Source organism: Lates calcarifer, linkage group LG17, assembly GCF_001640805.2.
Source record: "Lates calcarifer isolate ASB-BC8 linkage group LG17, TLL_Latcal_v3, whole genome shotgun sequence".
NCBI classification, from domain to species: domain Eukaryota; kingdom Metazoa; phylum Chordata; class Actinopteri; family Centropomidae; genus Lates; species Lates calcarifer.
Window position 1 is genome coordinate 18,660,569 of NC_066849.1, and position 23,626 is coordinate 18,684,194.

The window sequence follows — 23,626 nt, forward strand, 5'->3', positions numbered from 1 at the left end:
TTGACTGTTGTCTTCCAAGGTTGCTCACTATCCTTGGAGGATTAAGAAACCCAGCTTTAAAAAAAACAAAAAAAAAAACAACACTTGACTTTTCTGATGTAGAGACTTTAAAGTAGACAGCTGCTGGTAGCATTACAGATAAAGTCAGGTTATCAACAAGTAAACAGGATTAATTGTCTGGGGACCATATCTGTATGAAACTCACAGTAAAGCATCATATATGGATGGGTCACCGAAACACAGGACACTCACCCAATAGACAGTTTGTTTCCTGTTGAAACTGATAATCATCAGTGTTTCTTTCATCAATGACCGTCCCACAACTTTAACTATGTGTTTGCTATTGTAACCATGACAACAAATACCCTCTAACTTTAAGAAAGCACTTATTTTAACCTGAACCTAACCAAACTGTGACAGTTCCACAACCATAACCCCTGTTTCTATTATTGTTACCATGATGATGAAGGTTGTATATGATGGTTTAGACTGGAGGACACTAAAACATTTTGGATAAAGACATTAAGCTAATTACCTTATTATAGTGTGTCATATGACAGGTTTAAATTCTTCAAACAGGAGTCAGCGTGAGTTGAGGAGTAAACTCAGGCCTCCAGCAGTAATTTTCATCAGTGATGTTTGGGGTGGGGCTGCAAGTCGAGACACAAAGTGATGAGCTGTCAAGAATGCTTGGCATCGGTTGGAATGGTTCAGTTTCTGCTGTGCCAGAAAAAAAAAGAGATTGGGAACATTTTTTCCTGTATTGAGCAACATGTGATTGATGAGTGATTTGGACCTGAAGCACAATGTGTGATTCATGGAAAAGAGTAGAGCAAATAAAGGCACACATCCATCCTCTGTTCCTCAGAAACTTAAAAGGTTGGCGTACATCCACCTTCATTCCTAGGAATTTCTTGTGAATTCACAATGAGGTTTGAAACACAATGAAGTCCAACACAGATATGAAGTGTTATGTTGCTTTTAATGGCAACTAGTTTGGTGAGCAAACATGGCTGTAATTTAATATTGAATAAGCTTGCAAAACTTGTTTCCTTGCCAACAGTGATATCGCATCTGAGTGGCAGGTATGTGAATTTGTGTGGGCATGTATGTTCTAAAATAAAACCGATGCCAAACAAAAACTTAAGTTAGATCTCAGTTCCTTTTGTGGCATTTATCTATAACCTATTACAACTCTCTGTGTTCACAGGAATATATCTGTAGCTGTGGTGCTATGACCTCTAGATTTTGGTTGTAATGTTGATGATTGAGGAACCAAAACTTGTGCTACTGTTACAGTCAGTGTAAATTATTATATGTAATTTTAGAACAAGATTAAGCCAGTTTTGTTTTGACATTCATGTTCACTTCACACACTGTATGGCCAGGTGTGTGGAGGTGAAAGTTTTGATCTTCTCATTCAAGGTCCAGTCTAACTATTTACAAACCAGTTCAACACTGTAATCGTCTTCCAGGAACAACTGAAAGTGTGAATTGTTATCCCAGTCTGAACCTATGATGGCTGGTTTCCACTCTTAAGTGTGACTTAAGTAATATTTATTAACTAGATATATGAATAGCTACATTTTGATGAAATTAAAGATTAGATCATGAAATACCTAAAATGCAAAAGGGTTGTGTTTGTATGGACTTTTTGCTACTTGCCATCAAAGGGACTTTGGTTAAATGTATTTTCAAGATTCAGGTAGTATAAGAGTTGTTAAGATTTATGTTTAGTGCTATACAATAATAAATTAAATGAATTACTAATTAAAGTACACCTGTATTTGTGTGAGCCCACCAGGCTGCTCCACTAGGTCTAATGACGTAGTTTCAGGGTGTAGGTGAAGTTCCAGAGGACATAGGAACCTGATGCAGGAAGTGAGACTGTGTGTGTGTGTGTGTGTGTGTGTGTGTGTGTGTGTACGTGTGAACTGTTGGTTTGTAAAAAACACACCTGTGCCCACACAAACGCACACTGACTATTTCACACTTAACCACAAAACCTCAGCAGGCCCACACCTTTTCATACCTTTTCATGGTTGTAAAAAAAAACTAAAAAAACAGGCAAAAGCATCTGATATTTGATTAATATTTTTTTCCAGAGCATGTTACTGTTAGAGTAGCACATGTATTTCTGGTATAAGGCAACATCACACCTAATGGTTTCCACATATTTACACATTTAGAGTCTTTATGACTCATGTACAAATAAGATCATGCCAAGATACAGTGGTTTCAAAAAGTATTGAGACCTTCACATTGTAACTTATTGTGTTGTAGATTTAATTTTAAATGGATAAAACTGACATCAAGCTACACTCAATAATCCATAATGACAAAGTGAAAACATGCTTGTAGGGACTCAAGTAGATTCAAAGCTGCAGTTGCTACCAAAGGGGCTTCTACAAATACACATTAATGGTCTGAATAAGTGTAAAGTGACTGTATTTCAGTATAACCAGCTTTATTTAATACTCTGTATTGAACTATTCTTTCCTTTTCCTGACTCAAGTCTGTTACTAAGACGAGGCTATACTTAGTGCTTTACTCAGATGCTTATCTTTCTAACATTTTATTTTATGAAATTCTAGTTTTCCTTTTTTAGTCTCTACAACAATTGAATAGTCCCACAGAATTAAAAAAAATTCTCATTCTATTTTTTAAGTGGAAAACTACAAGCCTCTGCATAACTGTTTTGCTCTGTGATTGTATAATACAGAGTGACAGTACATTTAAATGTTAAGCAGGTTACCTAACATGGAGATTTGAAACAGAAAAATGTAAATTACATTTTGTGGAAAAAATGTCTTAGTGTCTCATGCAATACAAATTTTACCCTTTCAGCAAAATGTCTGTTACATGTCACCATAGAGACATACTTTTAATTGTAGGAAAGGACAGGATTTAATAGCGACAGGATAAATCTTATATACTGTATATATTATATGTCCTCAGTGTGTTAAAATTTAGTTAAACCTCTGCAGTGAATGTATGAGGGCACAATCATTTTCTGTCATGTTTAGGAAAGAAAAAACAAATTTCTGAGGTCAAACAGCACAGCTGTATGATGCTATCACAAAAATATGTGTTGTCTTTGGAATTTGAAGGAGACATCTTGCATGTGTGCACGAGATATTCTTGAGCATCCATGTCTCTTCTGTGATTGGCTGGATCGAGAGAAAAAAAACAAACCCTGCAATGTGATTGGCTGCATGGTGAAACTGGGAGAGAAGCAGCAGACATTTTCTCACCGCGATTATCTAAACATGTCTGTCAGTTTCCTTTTAAATTATCAAAAAGACATAAAAATGAAAGTACAACGGACTTCAAACCTCATGGACTTCACTGGTTTCGTTTTTAAGGCGAATTCTTCATTGGAGAAATTCTTGTCCTGAAAGGTACTTAAACAAGTTTAAGTATGCGCCTAACGTTAGCTAACGTTAGCTAACGTCTTTCGTCAGTTACACCAGTTAAACCAGCAGGTGTCAGCTGTTTGCTAAACGTTACTAGCATTGTTGTAGTGTTTTAGGAATAAATGTAGTCTTAAATTGTACAGTAATTAGTAAGCGAATATTAGGAATTACACTAGTTTATCTTAATATGCTACTCATCTGACAAAAACGACTTAATAAGTATATCCAAATGTATTTCCTGTGTTGCTCAGGAGATGCAATAGTATCCAGAAACAATAGCTTTCCGGTTGTCAAGCCTGAGGAAAAAATGAATGGCGCCAGCGACATTTTCAAGCTGTCAGAGATCACTTTACACTATAAATGCGCAGAAATTGAGGGATATATTGCAAAGCTACATCTGATCAACTTCTCCTCGTCCATAAACTTTGCCCCACAAAATCCACGCCTCAATGCTTAGGTCTAAGATGCCTCTTATGAAAACAGAACTGTTAGAAATTGTAATAAATAAACAAGATATTAAAGTTAAGAAGCATGGGATTCTGTACCTGATATGATCACTACATAAGCGGAATCCGTTGCATGTGTGTTTCCATCACTACGTTTTCTTCCGCTCGCTTTAAGCACGTTTTATAGCAGTAATCCATTTCGGTCGTCTTTCAGGATCTTTGTTCTCCCTCTGTTTGTCCCCGTTTATTCTGGCATTGATGTGTTTCGACTGCCGCATGCCGGGATTGCATGGCGTCAACTGTCGGAGTTCTATAAGCAATGGTGTGCTTCATTTATAGTCTTCAGCTTCAACAGATGTTTTGCTGTAGCTCATTAACAGTGTGTTTGTGGTATTGTTAATGATAACAATTTTTCGGTCTGCGTGTGTTGTTCAAACAGGGAAGGCGTAAGTTGTCTCCAGGAAGTAGTCTGAACCACACAGGCCTCAGGAGGGTACACCCAACGCGGCTGTATGGGCAGGAACTACCAGTTTATCTCACTGATATTTATCATTTTACCTAGCACTTCTACATGTTGCTACCTAGCCTAAATGTTATCTAAATACATGGGTTAAATATATACATTTATGTTTGTTTTAACCAGGAGACACATGTAGCAGGAGAATCCTGACAGACAGACAGAACTGTGGGCAGAAATAGATGAAGGGAAAAGAGAGGCGGGCACATGTCTCACAATAGTCTTATTTGAATGGCAGTTTCCCCCCCCTGAGATGTGGAGTCCCTTGGACAGACCAGTACTTTCCAGTCCAGTTTTCTGAGTGCAGCAGCACAGGTGCGTGCAGAACCCCAACAACAAGCAAGCAGCATCACATAAACACTAAGTTGTGTTATATGAGTATTATATATTTTATTCTGTCGTGAAAGTGGCATAATGTGTCTACGATATACACTCAGTGTCCATTTTATGAGGTATACTTTCACAGTCTAATGTGGGGATATGTTAATTTTAGCACAGAGGTTGTAGTAATAGTGTTGTACAGGGTTGCACTATATTCTGATATGTTTTTGTTATTCTGACCTCCTATTGTATGTAAATGGGAGGGAAAAAAATTGTACACTCTAGTACAAAAACACCACTTAATACATTCACCAAGCACTTTATTAGGAACACTGTACTAAGAATGACTCCCGCCTCCATTTGCTCTCAAAACATGGTATGGATTCCACAAGATGTTGGAAATATTACTTTGAGATTCCAGTCCATGTTCTAACACATCCTATTGGTGTTCTACTGAATTCAGATCTAAAGACTGTGGAGGCCACTGAACTACAATGGAGTCATTGTCATATTCATGAAACCAGTTTGAGATTACATTTGCTTTGTGACATGGTTTTTCTTTATCATGGTGGAAGTAGCCAGCATGATAAAGGTGCTAGACAGGTAAACTGTAAATTGAGAATGGCTAATTGGCTGATAGGATAATGATTAAGCAGCTGTGCAGGTGTTCCTAATAAATTGCTTGATGAGTGCATGCATACAGCACTTTCATGCTTTGCAGTAAATTTATCCTGATTTAAAATGACCAGCCAGAAACCTGTAGGCAATTTCATGCTGTCTTCCTCCACTGTTATCACTCCCAGTACAACAGGCAACTACTCATCTAATGTGCCCCAGTGCAAAACTGAACCTCTCCACCAGCTCAGGGGTGGGTCCTCCTTTGGGTGACTGTGACCACTGACCTCTGACCTTCCTGTCGAGGGTGAGTATGGATGTGGAATCTCCCTTTGGCACTACAGTATCACAGATCAAACAGAGAAGATACTAAGGCAAAATTTTTCAAAACCTTCAGATGTGCTGTCATCTCAACTAAAGGGATAAAAATATGCCTTGAAAGGACGAGCGTTTCTGTGAGATGAATGGAGCGAGAGACAGAGATGCAAAGTGTGGGGGGAGATGTTTTCCTGGCAGGCCGGGATTAGATGCGGTTCCATAAATATGTTGGGCAGCTTGGTATGCTTTGTGCCCAGTGGTAAAAATAGGCCCTCTTCCCAAGGGAAGTGATGACGTCTGCAGCCTGCCTGCATCACCAGCCACAAGCCGGCTTCATCCTCATACTGGAAGAGGCAGAGAGACAAAGTGTGGGGGAAGCATCAGTGATCACCATGGCAACACATGCAGAGTGACGCAGGTAAAAGCAATAGAAAGGAATAGAGGTAGTGATTGGCTGGCGAGTGCAGTGGTGTGTGTGTGTGTGTGTTTGGCAGAGATGTGTGGGTGGTAAAGAAGAGGAGGAGGACTCAATAACCCAGCACTGAGATTAGCCCCAGCACCCCCTGCACACTCACACACACACACAGGCACACATACATGCACACAGTCCAAGCCTGTTAGCACGGTCAACAATTCAGCCTAGCAATGAGATGATGTGATTTAGCACGCTCTTTGAGCACTGACTTCAGAGGGAGTGGAAAATACTGATATTTTCCTCCCTCACAAATGCCATCTTGGATATTATGCATGCATGTATTTTGGGCAGAAAATATTCCCCACACTCCCCCTGCATGAACTCAAGCTATTTGATGTTTCATTTCAGTGCCATTAAAATAAACCTTTGGGCAATTCAGCTGCTTTGGCAAAGACTTAATGTTGAATTAAATTAAATTTCAAAGGTTATTCTGCCCTCTAGTTCTCTTTTCTGCATTTTCTTCCAGTTGTATCTCCTTCATCTCTTACAGCTTTTCCAGTTTTATTTTTCTTTGTAGGATGATGATTGTTACATTTTATCCCCCAATGCATTCAAATTTAACTTACAGATAGGGTGAAGTCTATTTCATCTTGCCAGGGTGGCAGGATTAGGATAAAACATTTTTACTTGGTCAGGTGTCAAGCAACATGTCAGCAACAACAAATACATCTAAACTTGCAACATTATCAAGAGGGTGAAGGAATGAGGAGGACTTTGAGGAACAGGTGGACTTTTTGGCGATGGCTTGGGCAGGAAAGCTCTCTAGTGCCAGCTGCTGGACATGCAGGAAATGGAAGGGTCTGTAATGAAAGGGCAGATTGAATACATGGAAATGGCATTGATTAGTGTAGTTCAAGGCAGAGGGTGAAAGGGAAGAAGATGAATTAGTGGTCTATGCTAATTTGGACAATCTACCAGTGGTCATTTTATTAGGGACACCTGTACAACCTAATGCAGTTTGATACTACTGTCCTGCAATTAAAAAAATATTTATATTATGCCTACTTTTGTTTCCTACTACATCGTCAGAGGTGTTCATTGAATTATATTTTTTAGCTTTTGAGATCATAGTTACTGGTGTTTTTGTTGCGGACCACATTATGTTCAGAGGTGTTTGTAATTATTTGCACCTCTCATGTATGTAAATAGGTAATACAAAAATTTGAGACACCTCTCAGTATAATGTAGTGTTATTTTAGATTTAATGTTGTAATTATGAATGATTTTATATTTTTAAAAATGGATTAATCTATATACAACACATACAGACAAACAACCATTCACACCTACAGGCAATTTTGAGTCACCAATTAACCTAACCTGCATGTCTTTGGACAGTGGGAGGTAGCTGGACTACCCAGAGAGAGCCCACGCAGAGAGAGAGAACATGCAGACTCCACACAGAAAAGCCCCAGAACCTTCTTGCTGTGAGGCAACAGTGCTAACCATTGCACCGCCGTGCCACCCGCCAAATTTAAGTATGAAAATTTACTTGTAAACACTGACTGTAGATACACAGACGAAAAAGGCAATCATTCACTTTAAACCACATATTGGTTCTCCAATTATTACAATATCCATTATTATTAAATTTGTGTTTATGTTTAGACCCAACCTTCCCGCAGGAATTAATAAAATTGAATTGAATGCATTTTTAAACAAATCATTTAGTCTGTATATTTGAAATTTACTTAAAACACAGAGCTACATTAGAACTACTTTTAGTAGTTTATCAGTAGTAATATCTATTAGATAATTTACTCTTTGTATGTAATTCACAACACAATGGAATTACTGAACAAAAAAATACACCCTCATTGTCAAGCTTAGGTATTCTAAAGGTAGCATGTTGAAAAATGACAGCAATTAAATGACAGTTTGACATCATGAGATGAACTTTGAAGTGAGCCAATAAGGAAGCAGGTGCCAATAACCATAATTAGTTATGAACATTTTATCATCAAATCTTACCACTAGAAAATAAGGTTTCAGGAGAGAGTGTTGTAACAACAATACAATACAACAATACTGCCACCCAGTGGCCACCATTGAGGACAACTGTGGATGTCAGAAGTAATTGTAAAATCTACTGTAAAAAGACATTTTTTTGTTTGTTTGATTGATTGTTTTTTACAAGCTTAATTGCACTTGAATATGTATTGTTCTTTGTAAAAGTGGTCTATATTTGTATAGAATATATTAAAGGTGACAGTGACATAAATAGAGCTGCAATGATTAATTGATTAGCTGATTAAAACAATTGGTAGTTGGACTGATAATCAAACAAACCAGTCAATTTGAAAATGTCACTTTGGATTCTAATAAATTGGGATGAGTTATTGATCAATACACATATTCATATCAGAATAAGCCAAGTAGCCACACCTTTTACTGTAAATGAAAATGAAAGTAAATGCATGACTTAGTAAGCTCTATAACATCAGTCATCAGCTCGGATTTTCATTGTCGACCATGTAAGGAAGAAGAACAAACAAGGTAGGTTATCATAGCAAATGTATTAATTTTACTGACCAGGTTAAGAATAATGAATTAAGATATGCAGACTAGAATATTAAAGTATTGCGTATGTAAAACTAAATCTCTGTTTACATTTGTTTATTTTCTGTCTGTATTATGATAGGATTTGTTACTAGTATTCTTTATTCTATTCACAATAGGATTACATTCGACTATAGGCTTACTGTTGAATTTGAATTTTAACAGTTTTTCTCTGATCACCCTGTGCTGTGTTGTATTTGACAGTAACAGAGAGAAAGGAGGAAGTAAGATAAAAATAGTCCACACCAATATGTTTACAAGGTTTCAATTCACAGCACTGGAAGACCTAAATTCAATGTGTAAATTAACTTAACTAGCATTAATCATCTTTATGATGCTTTACAAGCACATGTAAATGTTTGCCCCTAATGCTGTCTTCCTAAACAGGTGCAACCGGTGCATCATGTTTTGCCCTGAGTGTGGAAATCAGGTGGAAAGGTCGTATAAATTCTGTTCTGAATGTGGCTTCAAGTTATCGCTTTTGACTAAAACTAGGACCCAAAGTAAGTTTCCTTTATGAATTTCTTATTATATGAAATAGAAAGTATGAAATAGAATGTGAAAATAGCTTTCTCATGTGCAACCATAAAAAAGTGCTGCTGGTGGAAGTTTAACCATAAGTCATCTGGAACAAAATTGTAGTGTTTTACTCAGACTTGAATGACTTGAAGTATGATTCAGTTATATGGTAGCTAAAAATCCAATTAGTAATTTATTGTTCTGTTATCACATTTGTATAGAGGAATACCACATGAGACTAAAACTAACACATTTACTATGGTTAGATATATGTAACTAATATGTCACATAACATTAATTCTTACACAGATGTGGCCACGTCAGCATCTCAGCCCTCAGTCACCACTGAGAAGAACCCAAAAGAGGGTCAAGACCAGGTTCCAAAGGATGTAAAAGAACAAGAAAACACTGTCCAGATAAAGGTGAAAAGGCTTAGAAACAGTTGTTATACTGGTATAATTTTCACGCTATTATATAATTAGTATTTATTACATTAATTACATTTAAATAACAATGTTTAAAAAACAAAACATTAAGAGTCCATTCAATATTCTTTTAGTTCCTCTCACTGAGACTGAAACACTGACATTATCTTGGATAGTAAACAAGCTCATAAAAACAGAACAAGTTTCGTCTCTGGCAGGAATGTGTTAACCAGTTGGAAAACACCTTTCATTGCAATGCAGTTTAGTACAACACTGTCAGCAATCACAAACATATGCATAGATGAAATAACATATCTCTGACATGAATGAAAATGAACATCAAAACATTTTGTAAAGGCAGAATTGAGCGGTGTGTGTTTGGTTGCGTTAGGCTGTTAATGTGCACTCAAAAAAGTGGCCACTGCATTTCATCCAAGCTGTTCTGACACAGTGAAAGTGGTTGTATTCAAGGGAGTGTGGCATGGTTGTGTACCTTGATGACATGTTGGAGACCACAGTAAGAGCCACAGTCAAATGCAGCTTTGTGTCTTCCTAGTTTACAGTCACTGTTTCCTCATTATCCATCCAAAATGCCCTGGATGTGTCCATATGTTATTGTGTTTACCATTCCTCATACGATATTACAGCTACAGCACAGTACTTGACACAGAGCTACAAAGCTGCTGGACAAGCAGAACAAACATAAACATAGGAGTGAAACTTAACTGCACTGACTGGTGAATGTGGATAGACATAATAACAGTGCTTTATCTATAATCACCAGCATAGCCACAGCCAATCAGATAAGCTTTGATTTGATGGAGGTGACCGTATAGATTTGCCCTGCTACAAAGCATCTGTATAAAAGCACTGGTCAGTGTGGTGATCTTGTAAAGCTGCAGTGGAAATGCATGTATTCACATGTCACAATCCTTGCCCTCAGTTTCTGTCCCTGTCAGCCACAGTCTCTCTCTCTCAGGCCCCTGTATTTATATGGAGTTGTCCACCAGATACCCTTGGACTTTCTCTCCCAGTCATCTCACCCTCCATGCCCATTAGGCATGGGCCGGTGTGAGAATCTGACAGTATGATAACCTTAAGCAAAAAATAAATAAATAAATAAATAAAAAAAATTGTGATATCACAGTATTGTGATTACAGCTCTAAATTGAGTTATTTTGAAATGCCTGTAATAAAAACAACTCAGTCTTTCTCCATTGAACACAATCTATTTTATTTTCAAACAACACAGAATATCTGGAACATTAGTAAACGTGTACCAAGCCTATAGTATTTATTTCACCGATGCTAGCTAGACATGCTACATAGCTGTTGCATAATGTTCGTTCCACCTCCTTCTGCCATCATGAATACAGGTAGCCTGAACAGAGCTGACTGCTTTCACAAACCAGAAGAAAAGGGGTTGTGTTAGAACTGCAGGAGTCATTTTTACGTGGGAGGAAAACAGCTTATACTGTAGGAACGGTATAATGGAAAATATTGGTGGCTTGACTTTTTCAAACCACAGTATAACTTGAAACCCGTAACTGGCACATGCCTACTGCCCACCCACCTGTTCCCAGTTTCCCAATTATACAGCTCGTATTTAAACCTTGCGTGTTAACCTACTGAAGTAACAAATAACAAAAGGTAGTATAAGCCTCTTAGTATAATAATAAGCCTCTTAGAAATCCCATTTACCGATAAGACCTTCCAAATTCAGCCTGCAAGTTACATATTTTCTTCGTCACTGTGGATGTTTTCCATTTTATTAACTTGTGTTTTGTAAAAAATGTTCTTTGGTTCAGCACATTAACTACTCGGTCAATCTGGTAATTTCTACTTCTAAAGAAACTGTACCATCTAGACATATTGAAATATACTGAGAATGATATTTGCAAAACTAACTAGTTATTTTTTTATTTTTTATTTTTTCAGGGGCAGTCAGCTAGTGATGACTCAGATCCAGCCAGAGATGATGCAACGCAGGACCCATCAAATAACACAGATGGCCCAGCAGCAGTGGAAACCAGATCCACAGCCTCATCCCTCCACCAGACACATGGCAATTTAGTTGCTACAACACAAGTCACAGGGACTAGAAAGGAGGAAGAGAGGCTATCTAGAACAGCCGCTAGAAGTAAGACACCGCCCTCTCCTACACCTCTCCTACACGACAGTGATAAACTGACAGTGCAACAAACAGAGGACCCATCAGATATCAGTACAGAGACCAGCCGGGATGCAGTACAACGTCCTGCTGACAAGTCAAGTGACATTCATTCTGGGCAGTTGTCTGATGCTACGTCATCACTAACATCAACTAAAGAAACCAGCGCCACTGCACCTGAATCATCTGAGCAAATACTTCAAGACTGTGATTTGGTGGCAAAGCACCCTGCCTCTGGTCAAGATGAAGATAAGACATTCAACCGTGAGACACAAAATCTCTCCTACAGGCCAAATGATAATGAGAATCACACCAACACTGAACAGCATACAGCTGTGAAACAAACTGACAGGAAAGATGACCAACAAGGTGGAGATAAGAGCTGTTATTCAGATGACCAAAATACTGAAAAAACTGGATCTGCTGATCCATGTCCAGTAACAAAGGAAGCAGCCAAAAGCACTGAGGTACTGTTGTTATCAGTCAAGTTTATAGTTTTAATCCTCAAACTGACTCAGACACTTAATCATTAGTTTATAACAAGTCTCTCGCAGATAAATAGCATTTAATATTTTATTATCAACAATGATTGTGTAATGATTTTCATCAGTCTGAGATTATATTATAACTGACTCAGACACTTGATCATTAGTTTATAACAAAAGACTTATTGCTTCCTTTTTCTCAGTTTACGTTTAATAATGATAATGTAACATCTAATAATTTAATATCAACAATGATTGTGTAATGATTTTCATCAGTCTGAAATTATAACCATTGTGTGGTGGTAACAATCGCGGATAGTGGTTATTAAATGTGTAATGATAACTGTCTATTTACCAATCAAAATGAAATTTGAGTCTCATAAGTAAAACATAAGAATTGACAGTTACTGTAAGTCTATGTTGTACCACTGATTTGTTATGCATGGCTATCAGTTTGTTATAGGACTTTGGAACTTGATGTTTTAGCTGTATGTATTGTACAAGAGATTAATTATTAGCCTGATCATCTGATTGCTTACTCTTCAACCTTTTATTTTTTTTCACAGGCTGTTGACACCAAATCAGATGAGAAAGAAAGCCTACACTTGGAGAGACAAGAACAGCAGCCAGGTAACAGAAATGTAGATGTCTTGAGGTCACCAGCACCCTTCCACCCTCCCAGTCTTTTGCAACACAAATGTAGTGTTTTTCATATCTAATAACATTGTTTTTTGTACCTTACATAGACTTAAATGAAGAAGCTATATGGTAGCCCAAAGTCCAATTTGGTTCAGTTTAAAGCTGAAGTTTGTAATTTATTGTTCTGTTATACCATCTGTAGTGATGAGTACCATACAAAACACATTTACTATGGTTAGATATATGTAACTAATATGTCACATAACATTAACACAGATGTGGCCACGTCAGCATCTCTGCCCTCAGTCACCTCTGAGGAAAACCCAAAGGAGGACCAGGTTCCAAAAGATGTTAAAGGACAAGAAAACACTTCCCAGATAAAGGTGAAAATGCTTAGAAACAGTTTTTACATTGATATAATTTTCATGCTTATTAAAATAGTATTAAGCCATGAATTTAACCAACAATGTTTAAAAAACAGATCAAAACAGAAGGCATCCATGCAGCATTTGTTTACTTCCTCTTACTGGAACTTATGCATAGGCATTATCTTGGATAGTAAACAAGCTCATAAAAACAGAGAACAAGTTTCCTCTCTAGCAGGAATGTGTTAACCAGTTGGAAAACGCCTTTCAATGCAATGCAGTCTAGTACAACACCGCCTGCAATTATAAACATATGCATAGATGGAATAACACATCTCTGATATTGACAGAAATGAACATCAAAACATTTTGTAAAGGCAGAATTCAGCTGCAGTGTTGGATTGCATTAGGCTGTTAATGTGCACTCAATAAATTGGCCACTGCATGTAAACCTTTGAGAATCTCTACAGAAGCAGTTTTTAAATAAGGTTGGGAATTCTCACAGAGTTGATCAGTGATCACCTGTGATCATCCAAGCTGTTTTGACACACTGCAAGTGGTTTTCTGCAGGGTAGTGTGGTATGGTGTCGTGTACCTTTATGACATGTTGGAGATCACAGTAAGAGCCGCATTCAAATGCTGCTTTTTATCTTCCTACTTTACTGTCACTTGTTCCTCATTTTTCATCCAAAATGCTGGAAATGTGTTCTCATATTGCTGTGTTTACTATTTTTTGACACAGAGCTTCAAAGCTCAGCTTTTAATGTCAAGTACCAGCATCTGTAGCAGGTACATTCAGTTTGAATCAGCGGACTTTAACACAGCTTCAATATAGCTGTAGAAGTTATCAGTAATAAGTAGAAGAATTGTAGGATATAACTAGTGTCAGATAAGTGAATGCACAGCTTTGACTTGCTACCAAGCATCACCATAGAAGCACTGGTCAGGTGATCTTGCTGTGAAGCTGCAGTGGAAATGCATGTACTCACCACTTGGCGCAGTGTGGCATAATTAATGTGGGCTATAATTGTCACAAACCCTGCCCTCATTCCTGTCATTCCTGCATTTATATGCAGCTCTTCTTAACTGTTGTTCCGCAGCCGTTCACCAGATGCCCCTGGACTTTCCCTCCTGTTCCAGTCACCTGACCTTGCTCATCTACTCCCACCTGTTCTCAGTTTCCCAATTATCCAACTAGTATTTAAAGCTTGCATGTTAGCCTACTGAAATAACAAGTAACAAGAGGTAGGATAATAGGCCCCTTAGAAACCCCATGAAATTAACCTCCTGAGACCCTGTGTCCTCACATGGGGAGATTACATTTTGGCTTTGCTGCACTTTACACTTCATTTTGCTAAACTTAGATCTCTTGTCCTCATTAGCTGACAATCTAGTGTTAACAAAATCACAATGCACTCAACAGTGTAAAAACAAGGTGGTGGTAGTCTCTGTTAACTCATTTAATGGCTGACATCAAGATAGAAGTCTTTAGAGGAACAAAACGTAATCATATTTTATGGTTGAAACTTTTTTTGTGCTCAATAACATTTGCTGCTTGATATGGCATACAAGTTTGACAAGACAACAAAGATGACAACAGGGCATTGCAATTCATATTTGATTTTACAACTTCGTGGATGCCTCCTAGAAACATTGAAATATATTGAAAATTATATTTGAAAAGCTAACTAGTTATGTTTTTATATTTTCAGGGGCAGTCAGCTAGTGATGACTCAGATCCAGCCAGAGATGACACTACAACACAGGACCTATCAAATAACACAGATGGCCCAGCAGCAGTGGAAACCAGAGCCACAGCCTCATCCCTCCACCAGACACATGGCAATTTAGTTGCTACAACACAAGTCACAGGGACCCGTAAGGAGGAAGAGAGGCTATCTAGAACAGCTGCCAGAAGTAAGACACCGCCCTCTCCTACACTTGACAGTGATAAACTGACAGTGCAACAAACAAAGGACCCATCAGATATCAGTACAGTAAGTAAATATGTAAATACACGCCTGTAAATGGTCACAAAAATGTGTGTAATACAGGTCCAGATGTTGATCATGATGAAACCTGGAATACTGATTTGGGACACTTACAACCTATACCTGCAGAATTCAGCATTACTGTGCTATGATCTGTTTGCTCTCAACTAAAATAGTCTGAGCTTTTTGATTGTATCTCCTATATTGCACAATAGATACATAAATATCCTGATCATCTGAATCATGGCTTTATTTACTCTTCCACCTTTTTTCCCCACAGGCTGTTGACACCAAAGCAAGTGAAAAAGCAAGCACACATCTGGAGAGACAAGCACAGCAGCCAAGTAATGTAGCTGTCTCTAGGTCACCAGCACCCGAGGAGGTGGGTCCTCTAGTGGCAGCAAATATCTTGGAAAGATCTGCTGAACTTCCACAGATGTAAGTTGTATTGATTGATGATTATTAGCATTTATTTACGTTTATGGTTATTAATATGAATATTAACATTTATTGCCAAATTTTCTTATTTCCCCGTGCAGTTCATCAGACAATGAATATGTGGCTGTGTACTTCCATGCTGTCACTTCTAAAGACTTGAATTTGGATCCAGAAAAAGACTTTGTTGAAGTACACTCTAAAGCATTGTTTGGAAACTGGGATCATGGTCTGAAAATGTCCTTTTCCAGGTATGACTTAGTAAAGTCATTGTTTTTGTTTTTTTCACAATCATACCAAAATAACTGCTGTGTAAATTCTCAGCTGCAAACCAAGGAAAGAAGATTGTGATTGTTTTTTTTTCTTAATCAACATTACTACTAGTGACTATTAACCTGTGTGTCCTATGTTTCACAGGTCTCTAGGGGACAAGAGATATCTTGTTGAAGGACGGGTTTTGTTTCACAAAAGCAAAATTCATGAGAGCATACCCTACAAATACGCAGTATACAAGCACAAGTATAAGGAAATCTATGAGACCATCTATCAGAAAGATGAAAATCACTTCATCAACAGGTGCCTGTCAATCAGACAGGACCTTTTAACAAATGAAGGTATTATAAATATATTTTTTGTTCAGAAACAAATTTTGCCTATTTGCAGACTAATTTACAGTTTGCTAATGTTTTTTACTGTTTGTACAAACAATGATGAAAAATGTTTTTTTGTGCATTTTCTGTCTAAACTTAGATACATAATACATGTGTGCAGAACAGGCAAGTCCCACCAAGATCAGAGAACTATAAGGGAGATATGACTAAGACAGCCACATAAACTGTGAAAACAGCAAAACATGTATTAGACATACATGTAGGTGGGGTGGATGGTAGTGAGTTTTGTGTACCATATTTGACAAGACACCTGTCCAAGCTGTTTATGTCTAAAGGTAGATGTCTAGATGAAGAGATATTTTGACCGTTTGAGAACGACCTATGACCAAAATATTCACAAATGTGTTGAATGAGAGCCAAGTATGAATATGTTTCATTCTTTAAAGTAGTGTCATCGTTTTTCTAATGACCTTATGTGTCCCAACAAAGGGAATTAAAGGCAGGCTTAGCAATTGAAATCTAATGCACTTTTATTCAAATTCAGGGAATATCTCCTTGTAGTCCTCTAGCTGCCCCTGTTTGTGTGCTTAAAAAACACAACCCTGGCTCTAAAAATGGGATATAAATGAAGTGGATCGGTGCCATCCATTCCAGCCAATCATGACGTTCATGCTTTTGCACAGAGGAATATAAATTTAAAAAGAAAGGCAATGACAGCACCAGTAGTATTGTTTTGTCCTGTTTGTTCTTGTTGTAATGTTAGTTAGAGATAGACATAAAAACATTTACATTATGAATGGGCCAGTAAAAATGAGTATGTACAATTAATGCACCTCTGTACATTTTGTGCTATTGGACTTTTCAGATGAGTGGCACCAATATGATGATGTGATCCATCCCAAACTGAAGAGCAGTTGGATTTGGCATTCTGCCAAAGAAACTGTAATAAAAGGGAGAAACCAAGCTGGCGTGGAAATGCTAAAAATAATCTTTGATCTTCTTACAACCTGGAATGAACAAAATGTGAACAACTTCTTTTTATTGCTACAACAGTTCTTTTATGCATACAGCTATCCTTTGCTTCATGATGGCATGAAAAGACCGTGGCCATTACAATATGGTAAAGAAGAGGTAAATGTCGAGGGTTTCATTCTGTAACAATACATATGTATTCCCAGAATAGTCCCTCCAAATCTAAGACAGACTGAATGAATAAATACTGTTTTATTTGGCATAAGTCCTGACTTTCCTACTTTACTTTTTTCAGGTGAAAATCCTGCTCAAAAATTTCCTGGAGGAAAACATCATTGCTCAGCCAAGCATGTGGAAAGAAGAAACAGAATCCCTCTTACCACCTCTGCATGCAGGAGTTGTTGGTTTGCTTGTCTACAACAAGTACCTGAAAGAGAGCATGACACATCAACTGTCTAGTCTATGCAATCTTCTTTGCCTGCCTAAAAAACCACAACGGCATTTCATCTCAATCTGGACAGACTTTGTCAGGCCATTAGCTGATAAAAAGAGGTAATTCATCCTAATGATCATAAAGATTTATCATTTATAATTAAATAATAATTAAATAATAGACAAGAAAACAAAAAAAAAACTGTCCTGCAGATTTAAGTTTTAAGAACATAGTGACTAGTGTGAGCTCTTTATAGCTAGATCAATATAAAGTTAAAGGTTCAGTCTGGAAATAGTATCAATCAGAAGACCCTGTCAGTTGAACTCCTTCAGGATTAAAAGTTTGACAAGGGTCAAATTACAAAATTAATTTATTAGAGTAGTTACAGAGCAGTACTTCCCAAGGTAAGGTAAATAGTAGTAGTAATAAGTAAAATAAGAACTATAAGATTAAAAACAAACAACATTGTCAAATGGTCACATACTGAAGAGTTTTATTTTGAGTATAAAGCACTTCCACCTTAAATATAATTAACACTTACTTTTCCACTGGTTCAGTATTGCAGATACTGTTGAGATGCTTTGCAACAATGCTAGACAATACCACATTGAGAAGTTCATCTTGGTCATCCCTCTGATTCACCTACTGAGAGGAGAAAGTAAGCCTTTTGAGCCAGTTCCACCTGTCTTGAATCCACAGTTTGACTCCTGGACAGACTTGAAGGGAAGCAAAGGAATACATTCATACAGGGATGGTAGCTCTAGGTAAGTAGTGTTTTTCTCCTGCACACACATATGGAATCCACTGAAATATCAGAGGAAAATTTAAATTAGAAATATGTTTGCATATCAATAGCTTAAATTAACAGTAAGATGCTTTAGGTCAAGAAATAGAATTTTTTTTGATAACATCTTGAAATTAAGTTAAAGGCAACTGGTCACCAAAATCAACTCTGATTCTAACTCTGAAATTAGGAGTCTGATCAAGATCATGAAAGAAAATGCATACCTGCTGGACATTGACCGTCGTCTTGTTCGCTCTTGGATGTCTCTGCTGAGTGTGGATGATCTAATGAGCTTCATATCCAGTGTGCAAGTGGACCTCTTAGACATTCTTTACCACATGCAGTTCAGTGTCAAATCTGGAGGACCCCACTTAAACTACAAAGTATGTAGTCTTGAATAAAATGCTATCACTTGTTTGAGTTACGTCATCACTGTTGAGCTGTGTCTACAAATTACATTTCCTCTGCTCTTTGGATTACAGTCTTTGAAAGAACTGGCATCTCATCTTATCAACAGAGAAAGAAATCGCAGTAAAAGGTTGGAAAAAAAACCCCTCTATCTGTCATTTTGACACAGTATCAGCAGTAATGTTAATTTTAGTGTAGCTACTGCTAGTAATCTTATAATAATGCAGGTATTCTCTTCATGTAGTTTTGATGACCAGTATGGAGAGTGCTGCCTGAAAACTGCAGTAAGGCTTCTCGGTTCTGTCTGCTCTCACACAAATAATTCAGACTGCTGGGATGTCCCTCTTGACTTCCTTGATCTCGTCTGTCTGATTGCCAAGTCATATGACCACGCTGATTCCCAGGTAAGACTCACCTGTCAGTCTGTTGGACACTTCATCTGTCAGTGGTTTAATGTTGTAACTGACCAGTGTATACACACACACACACACACACACACACACACAAAAATACATTGCAATCAGAAAGTATTCAGATCCCTTCACTTTTTTCACATTTTCCAATGTTACAGCCTTATGCTAAGAATAAGAAAAACAGATCTTCCCCTCATCAATCTACACTCAATTTCCCAGAATGACAAAGCAATGAAAACAGAATTTTAGAAATTTTTGCAAACTTATTTAAAAGGGAAAAACTAAAATATCACATTGATGTGAGCATTCAGACGCTTTACTATAACACTTGAAATTTAGCTGTGGTGTCCTCTATTTCACTTGACTGTCTTTGAGACCTTTCTACATCTTGATTGGAGTCCACCTGTGTTAAATTCAACTGATTGGACTTGATTTAGAGGTTGAAGGAACTGTCTGCATAGCTCAGGGACACAATTGTGTGGAGGGACAAATCTGAAGGCATCTGATACTTTCTGAATGCACTCTCTCTCTCTCTCTCTCTCTCTATATATATATATATATATATATATATATATATATACACAGTACTGTACAAAGGTCTTAAGCCACCACTAGCTTTTCTGCTGTAGCAAAGTTTGAATGACCATCGATATTTATTTTTCCATCTCTTTACTAAGATACAAACAGAAGATATAGGAAATAATAAAGTAATCTTCTAGTATTATTATTCAGCACTTCCCAGAGTTCTTCTTTAAATTTAGGCTGTCTTTCATTTATTTCTCTGTCCAGGTGATCCCATACTACCCCTATAATATTCAGGTCTGGTCTCTTTGAAGGCCAGTCCATGACTGTCAGTGTTTTATCAGCTGTTTTTATTTCCAAATATGATTTCACTGCATTAGCAGAGTGCTTGGGATTGATGTTCTGCTGAAAAATAAAACAATTTCCAGTCAGGCACTTTCCAGAAGGAATGGCATGATGAATTAAAACCTGGCTGTACTTTTCAGCATCCACGATCCCATCAATTTGGACAATATGACCAATACCACTGTCATATTTTAGTTAAGGCCCCTAGCACTGATTCCTCTACCCCTTTCCAACTCCTCCAAATTCCTCTCACATGTTTTTGATGATTGGACCAAAAATGTTCAAACTTGGATTTGTCTCTCCATAATACTCTTTTCCACTGACTCTCATTCCTATCTTTTTAAGCTTTAGCTCTTAGCCATTTCACTCTGTTCCCCTTTCGAAAAAGCGGTTTCTTGGCTGCTACCCTTCCACAAAGACCATTCCTGATCAAGCTTTTTCGGACTGCAGAAAAGTTAACTTGAACCCGATGAAGCTGCCAGAAGCTGAGCAAGGTCCTTGCGGGACTTCTTTCAGTCATGCATAGAAGAAACTCTAAGAAACTTCTCATCAGAACCATTTTGTCTTTGACCTCTCCTGATTCTTCTTTAGAACAGCTTGAATACCACATCTTGAGTATCCAGTTTGTTTGCTATCTGTCAAATTCTGTGATCTTTTCTGTGATATTAGCAAGCTTCCAATGAGTTAAACTCATACAACATGAGTATGTAATGCTCAAGCATGTCTTGCTCAAAGACATAATAATTATATATGGTCATTGCTATAACAACAAATCTAATGGTGGCCTAAGACTTCTGCACAGTATTGTAGATATATGTATAAACACACATTTAATTTATTACCATCTATTTATTTCAAATGAAATAGAAATGAAAAACAATGAGGTAAATGTAGTAACTTATAGATTCTTTTCCAGTCAAGAGTGAGAATTCATGAAGAATCAATTGGGGAGACATTAGAGACAGTGAGAAAATGGCGGCGAAATACCTTCAAAAACAAGCTGGTTAATCAATGGAAAGCACAGTTTTCTGTACCACATGAAATTAAGGTAAGCAGAAATCAATGGCAGTATATATCTTTTGTTTTATATTGTGGTTTTACATTTATTTTTCTTTTTTTTCCTAGTGTGATTTCCGTTTGATGTTATAAGGAGTGCTTAAATTCTGATGGAGCTGGCATGTTAAAATCCATATGTCTCTCTTTCTAGGTATGGGACAAGTTACTATCGCTATCCTTCAGTCATGACGAACACACTTCATTCTGGAGAAACACATTCATGGCAGATTTTGAGGGAAAACTAAAAAAAGTAAGGCTGGATTTGTGTTTTATTTACATTCTATGCACATGAACTTGAAAAACAAAACTGAGGGTACGTGCTTGTGTGATAGGAACATCTAGTGGATCAAATTGGAATATACTCCAACAAGATGGAAGAAATGAGCAAGACAAGTCCATCATTATGCAGTGCAATGGAGAAATGTGCACTGGAGGCAGTTGCTGCTCTTTGTCAGGTATGATTGTGTATAACTGTGTGCATTTAAGGTTATCATTTTGTGTTTCTTCATTAACAACTCCCCCCATCACGAAGTGAAGAATAGAGTAAATTATTTAAGATTGTAGAGGAAGAAAAAGATATGATATTTCTCATATGTTTTAATGAATTTCATTGTCTGACATTTACCACTGTGTTATGCTGGTATAAGTGCTTAATTGTTATGCATGGTTTTTTAGGATAAATCTGGTAGAGCTATTTCAGATCTGTTGGACAAACATGATATCACAAAGTTTGGGAAGCTGATGTCTGTTGTTGTGCTGAAGACATGGCCCAGAGATACCAATGGAGTATACGTTGAAGGCGAGGACTTGATATTTGAGTACCTTGTTAACTGGCCCATGGCCAAAACTGTCCTCCAAATGACAGGTAAATACTTAAATGTATCACATAACATTGTGGCTATGACTGGGAATTTACTTATGTCTAGTGTACAATATGTACAGTGTGTCTCTAATGTAAAGTGTGTGTGTGTGTGTGTGTGTGTGTTCCTAGTTCTTCTCTCCTGGTGGAGACTTTAACCTCAGTGCACACTAACTCATGGGGACTTGTATTGCTGTGGGGACAAGAAATGAGGTCCCCATGGCTTTTGGAGGGTTAAGACTTGGTTTTAGGGTTCAGGTTACAATTATGTTTAGGTAAGTGTAAGGGTTAAGGTTAGAGATGTAGTTGTGATGGTAAAAGTTAGAGTAAGGAGCCTTATGCATTATGTCAATTATGTCATTATGTCCTCACAGGGATAGTACAAACAAACGCGTGTGTGTTTGTGTCTGTGTATGAGAGAGAGAGCGAGAGGGAGAAAGACAGTAAAGTTTGGCTGGTAGTGGGTTGCTTTGGGCTTACCTCAAGTCTGTCTGTTTAACTATTCTCTCACAGTAAAATGTTTTATCAATTTGTATTTGTACAGGACATAACACATAATAAAATATTGTGTAGTTTATGTTTTCGATCTTGTATTGCAGGTGCAAGAGGAAGACTGATTGACAAATTGTCAGATGAAGCACAAGTCAGGATGACTTTGGCCAGTTCAGCATTAAAATCTGTGGCAGAGAAGTTCCTCAGTGGAGAAATCCAAATTAAAACTTTAAACCAAATCCTCCACAAAGATCGTGAATTCATTGACTTGTTGAAGATAGGTGAATACAAATATCTGTCCAATTCTGCTGTTCTTTCTGCTCACCTTCCTCTTAATTGACCCTCTCTTTATTCTATTCTGTGTCTTCTACCTCTTCTTACTCCAGATTGTATATTGTAACAATTGAAATTTGAGGATAATTTACATTTACAAACTCATCTTTTAAAACAGGTATTTTGTGGGTAAATTATTTATTGTTCCATTAAAAGCAAACATTAGAGAAGAGTTTTTTAAAATCAGAGCAAAGTTGTCTAGCAAATTTGAATGCTGTTCCTCTTTCCTAACGCATCTCACAATCCCTGATTTATCTTGTGAAACTTTGGGGGGAACACGACCCTAGGTTGGGAACCACTGCCTTCAAGCATGTTCCTCATATTCACTATGTATGCGTGTATGTATATACACCTATTATCGGAACACTTTACAATTCCTGTGGGTGTTATTCTTTGCTGAGCTTCACAGTTGTAATTCTAGTTCTGTATTTGTTTTCATCTAAGTGTTTATGTTCCTCTAGATGGTCTCTGTGATGATGGTCGTTGTAAAGATGAGAGAAACATGAGAAGATTACTGCGATCAAGAAAAGACGAAGCAGAGGCTGTCCACAGAGAGAAGGAGCTGGTCAAGGGTCTTGTACAAATCTGCCAGGAGCTCCCCCAAAATGTCAAAGGTAGGCAGCACTTGCACACTGAGAGCGTAAAATCATATTAAGTGTTCAAGTGTCCTCCGTGTAGAATTTTGCCTGGTCTAGTGAGTCA

General features: G+C 37.5%; 1 protein-coding gene and 1 long non-coding RNA gene across 5 annotated transcripts in view; both read left to right on the top strand.

The window, feature by feature from the left end:
- Positions 1-3,223: 3,223 nt before the first annotated feature.
- On the top strand, positions 3,224-8,292 carry LOC108902768 (uncharacterized). 4 transcript variants are annotated; one of them, XR_007814914.1, is made up of 6 exons: positions 3,224-3,401; positions 4,302-4,372; positions 4,618-4,694; positions 5,504-5,622; positions 5,713-6,051; positions 7,447-8,292. It is a non-coding gene; the product is annotated as an uncharacterized LOC108902768 (long non-coding RNA). The 4 variants fall into 4 exon arrangements; XR_007814916.1 differs by having other exon boundaries at positions 5,917-6,051; XR_001964140.2 differs by lacking the exon at positions 3,224-3,401 and adding an exon at positions 3,412-4,184.
- Positions 8,293-8,535: 243 nt separating this feature from the next.
- Positions 8,536-23,626, top strand: part of LOC108902767 (E3 ubiquitin-protein ligase rnf213-alpha-like) — a 47,980-nt gene continuing 32,889 nt past the window's right edge. The window contains 22 exon segments of the mRNA XM_018704765.2: positions 8,536-8,604; positions 9,055-9,170; positions 9,496-9,608; positions 11,550-12,248; positions 12,833-12,896; positions 13,182-13,288; positions 14,983-15,267; positions 15,542-15,699; positions 15,801-15,947; positions 16,114-16,310; positions 17,173-17,438; positions 17,575-17,831; positions 18,270-18,476; positions 18,687-18,879; positions 18,979-19,034; positions 19,149-19,308; positions 21,101-21,232; positions 21,392-21,490; positions 21,573-21,695; positions 21,916-22,105; positions 22,699-22,872; positions 23,386-23,538. Coding sequence (XP_018560281.2) covers positions 9,071-9,170; positions 9,496-9,608; positions 11,550-12,248; positions 12,833-12,896; positions 13,182-13,288; positions 14,983-15,267; positions 15,542-15,699; positions 15,801-15,947; positions 16,114-16,310; positions 17,173-17,438; positions 17,575-17,831; positions 18,270-18,476; positions 18,687-18,879; positions 18,979-19,034; positions 19,149-19,308; positions 21,101-21,232; positions 21,392-21,490; positions 21,573-21,695; positions 21,916-22,105; positions 22,699-22,872; positions 23,386-23,538 — 3,880 coding nt within the window. The 5' untranslated portion in view covers positions 8,536-8,604; positions 9,055-9,070.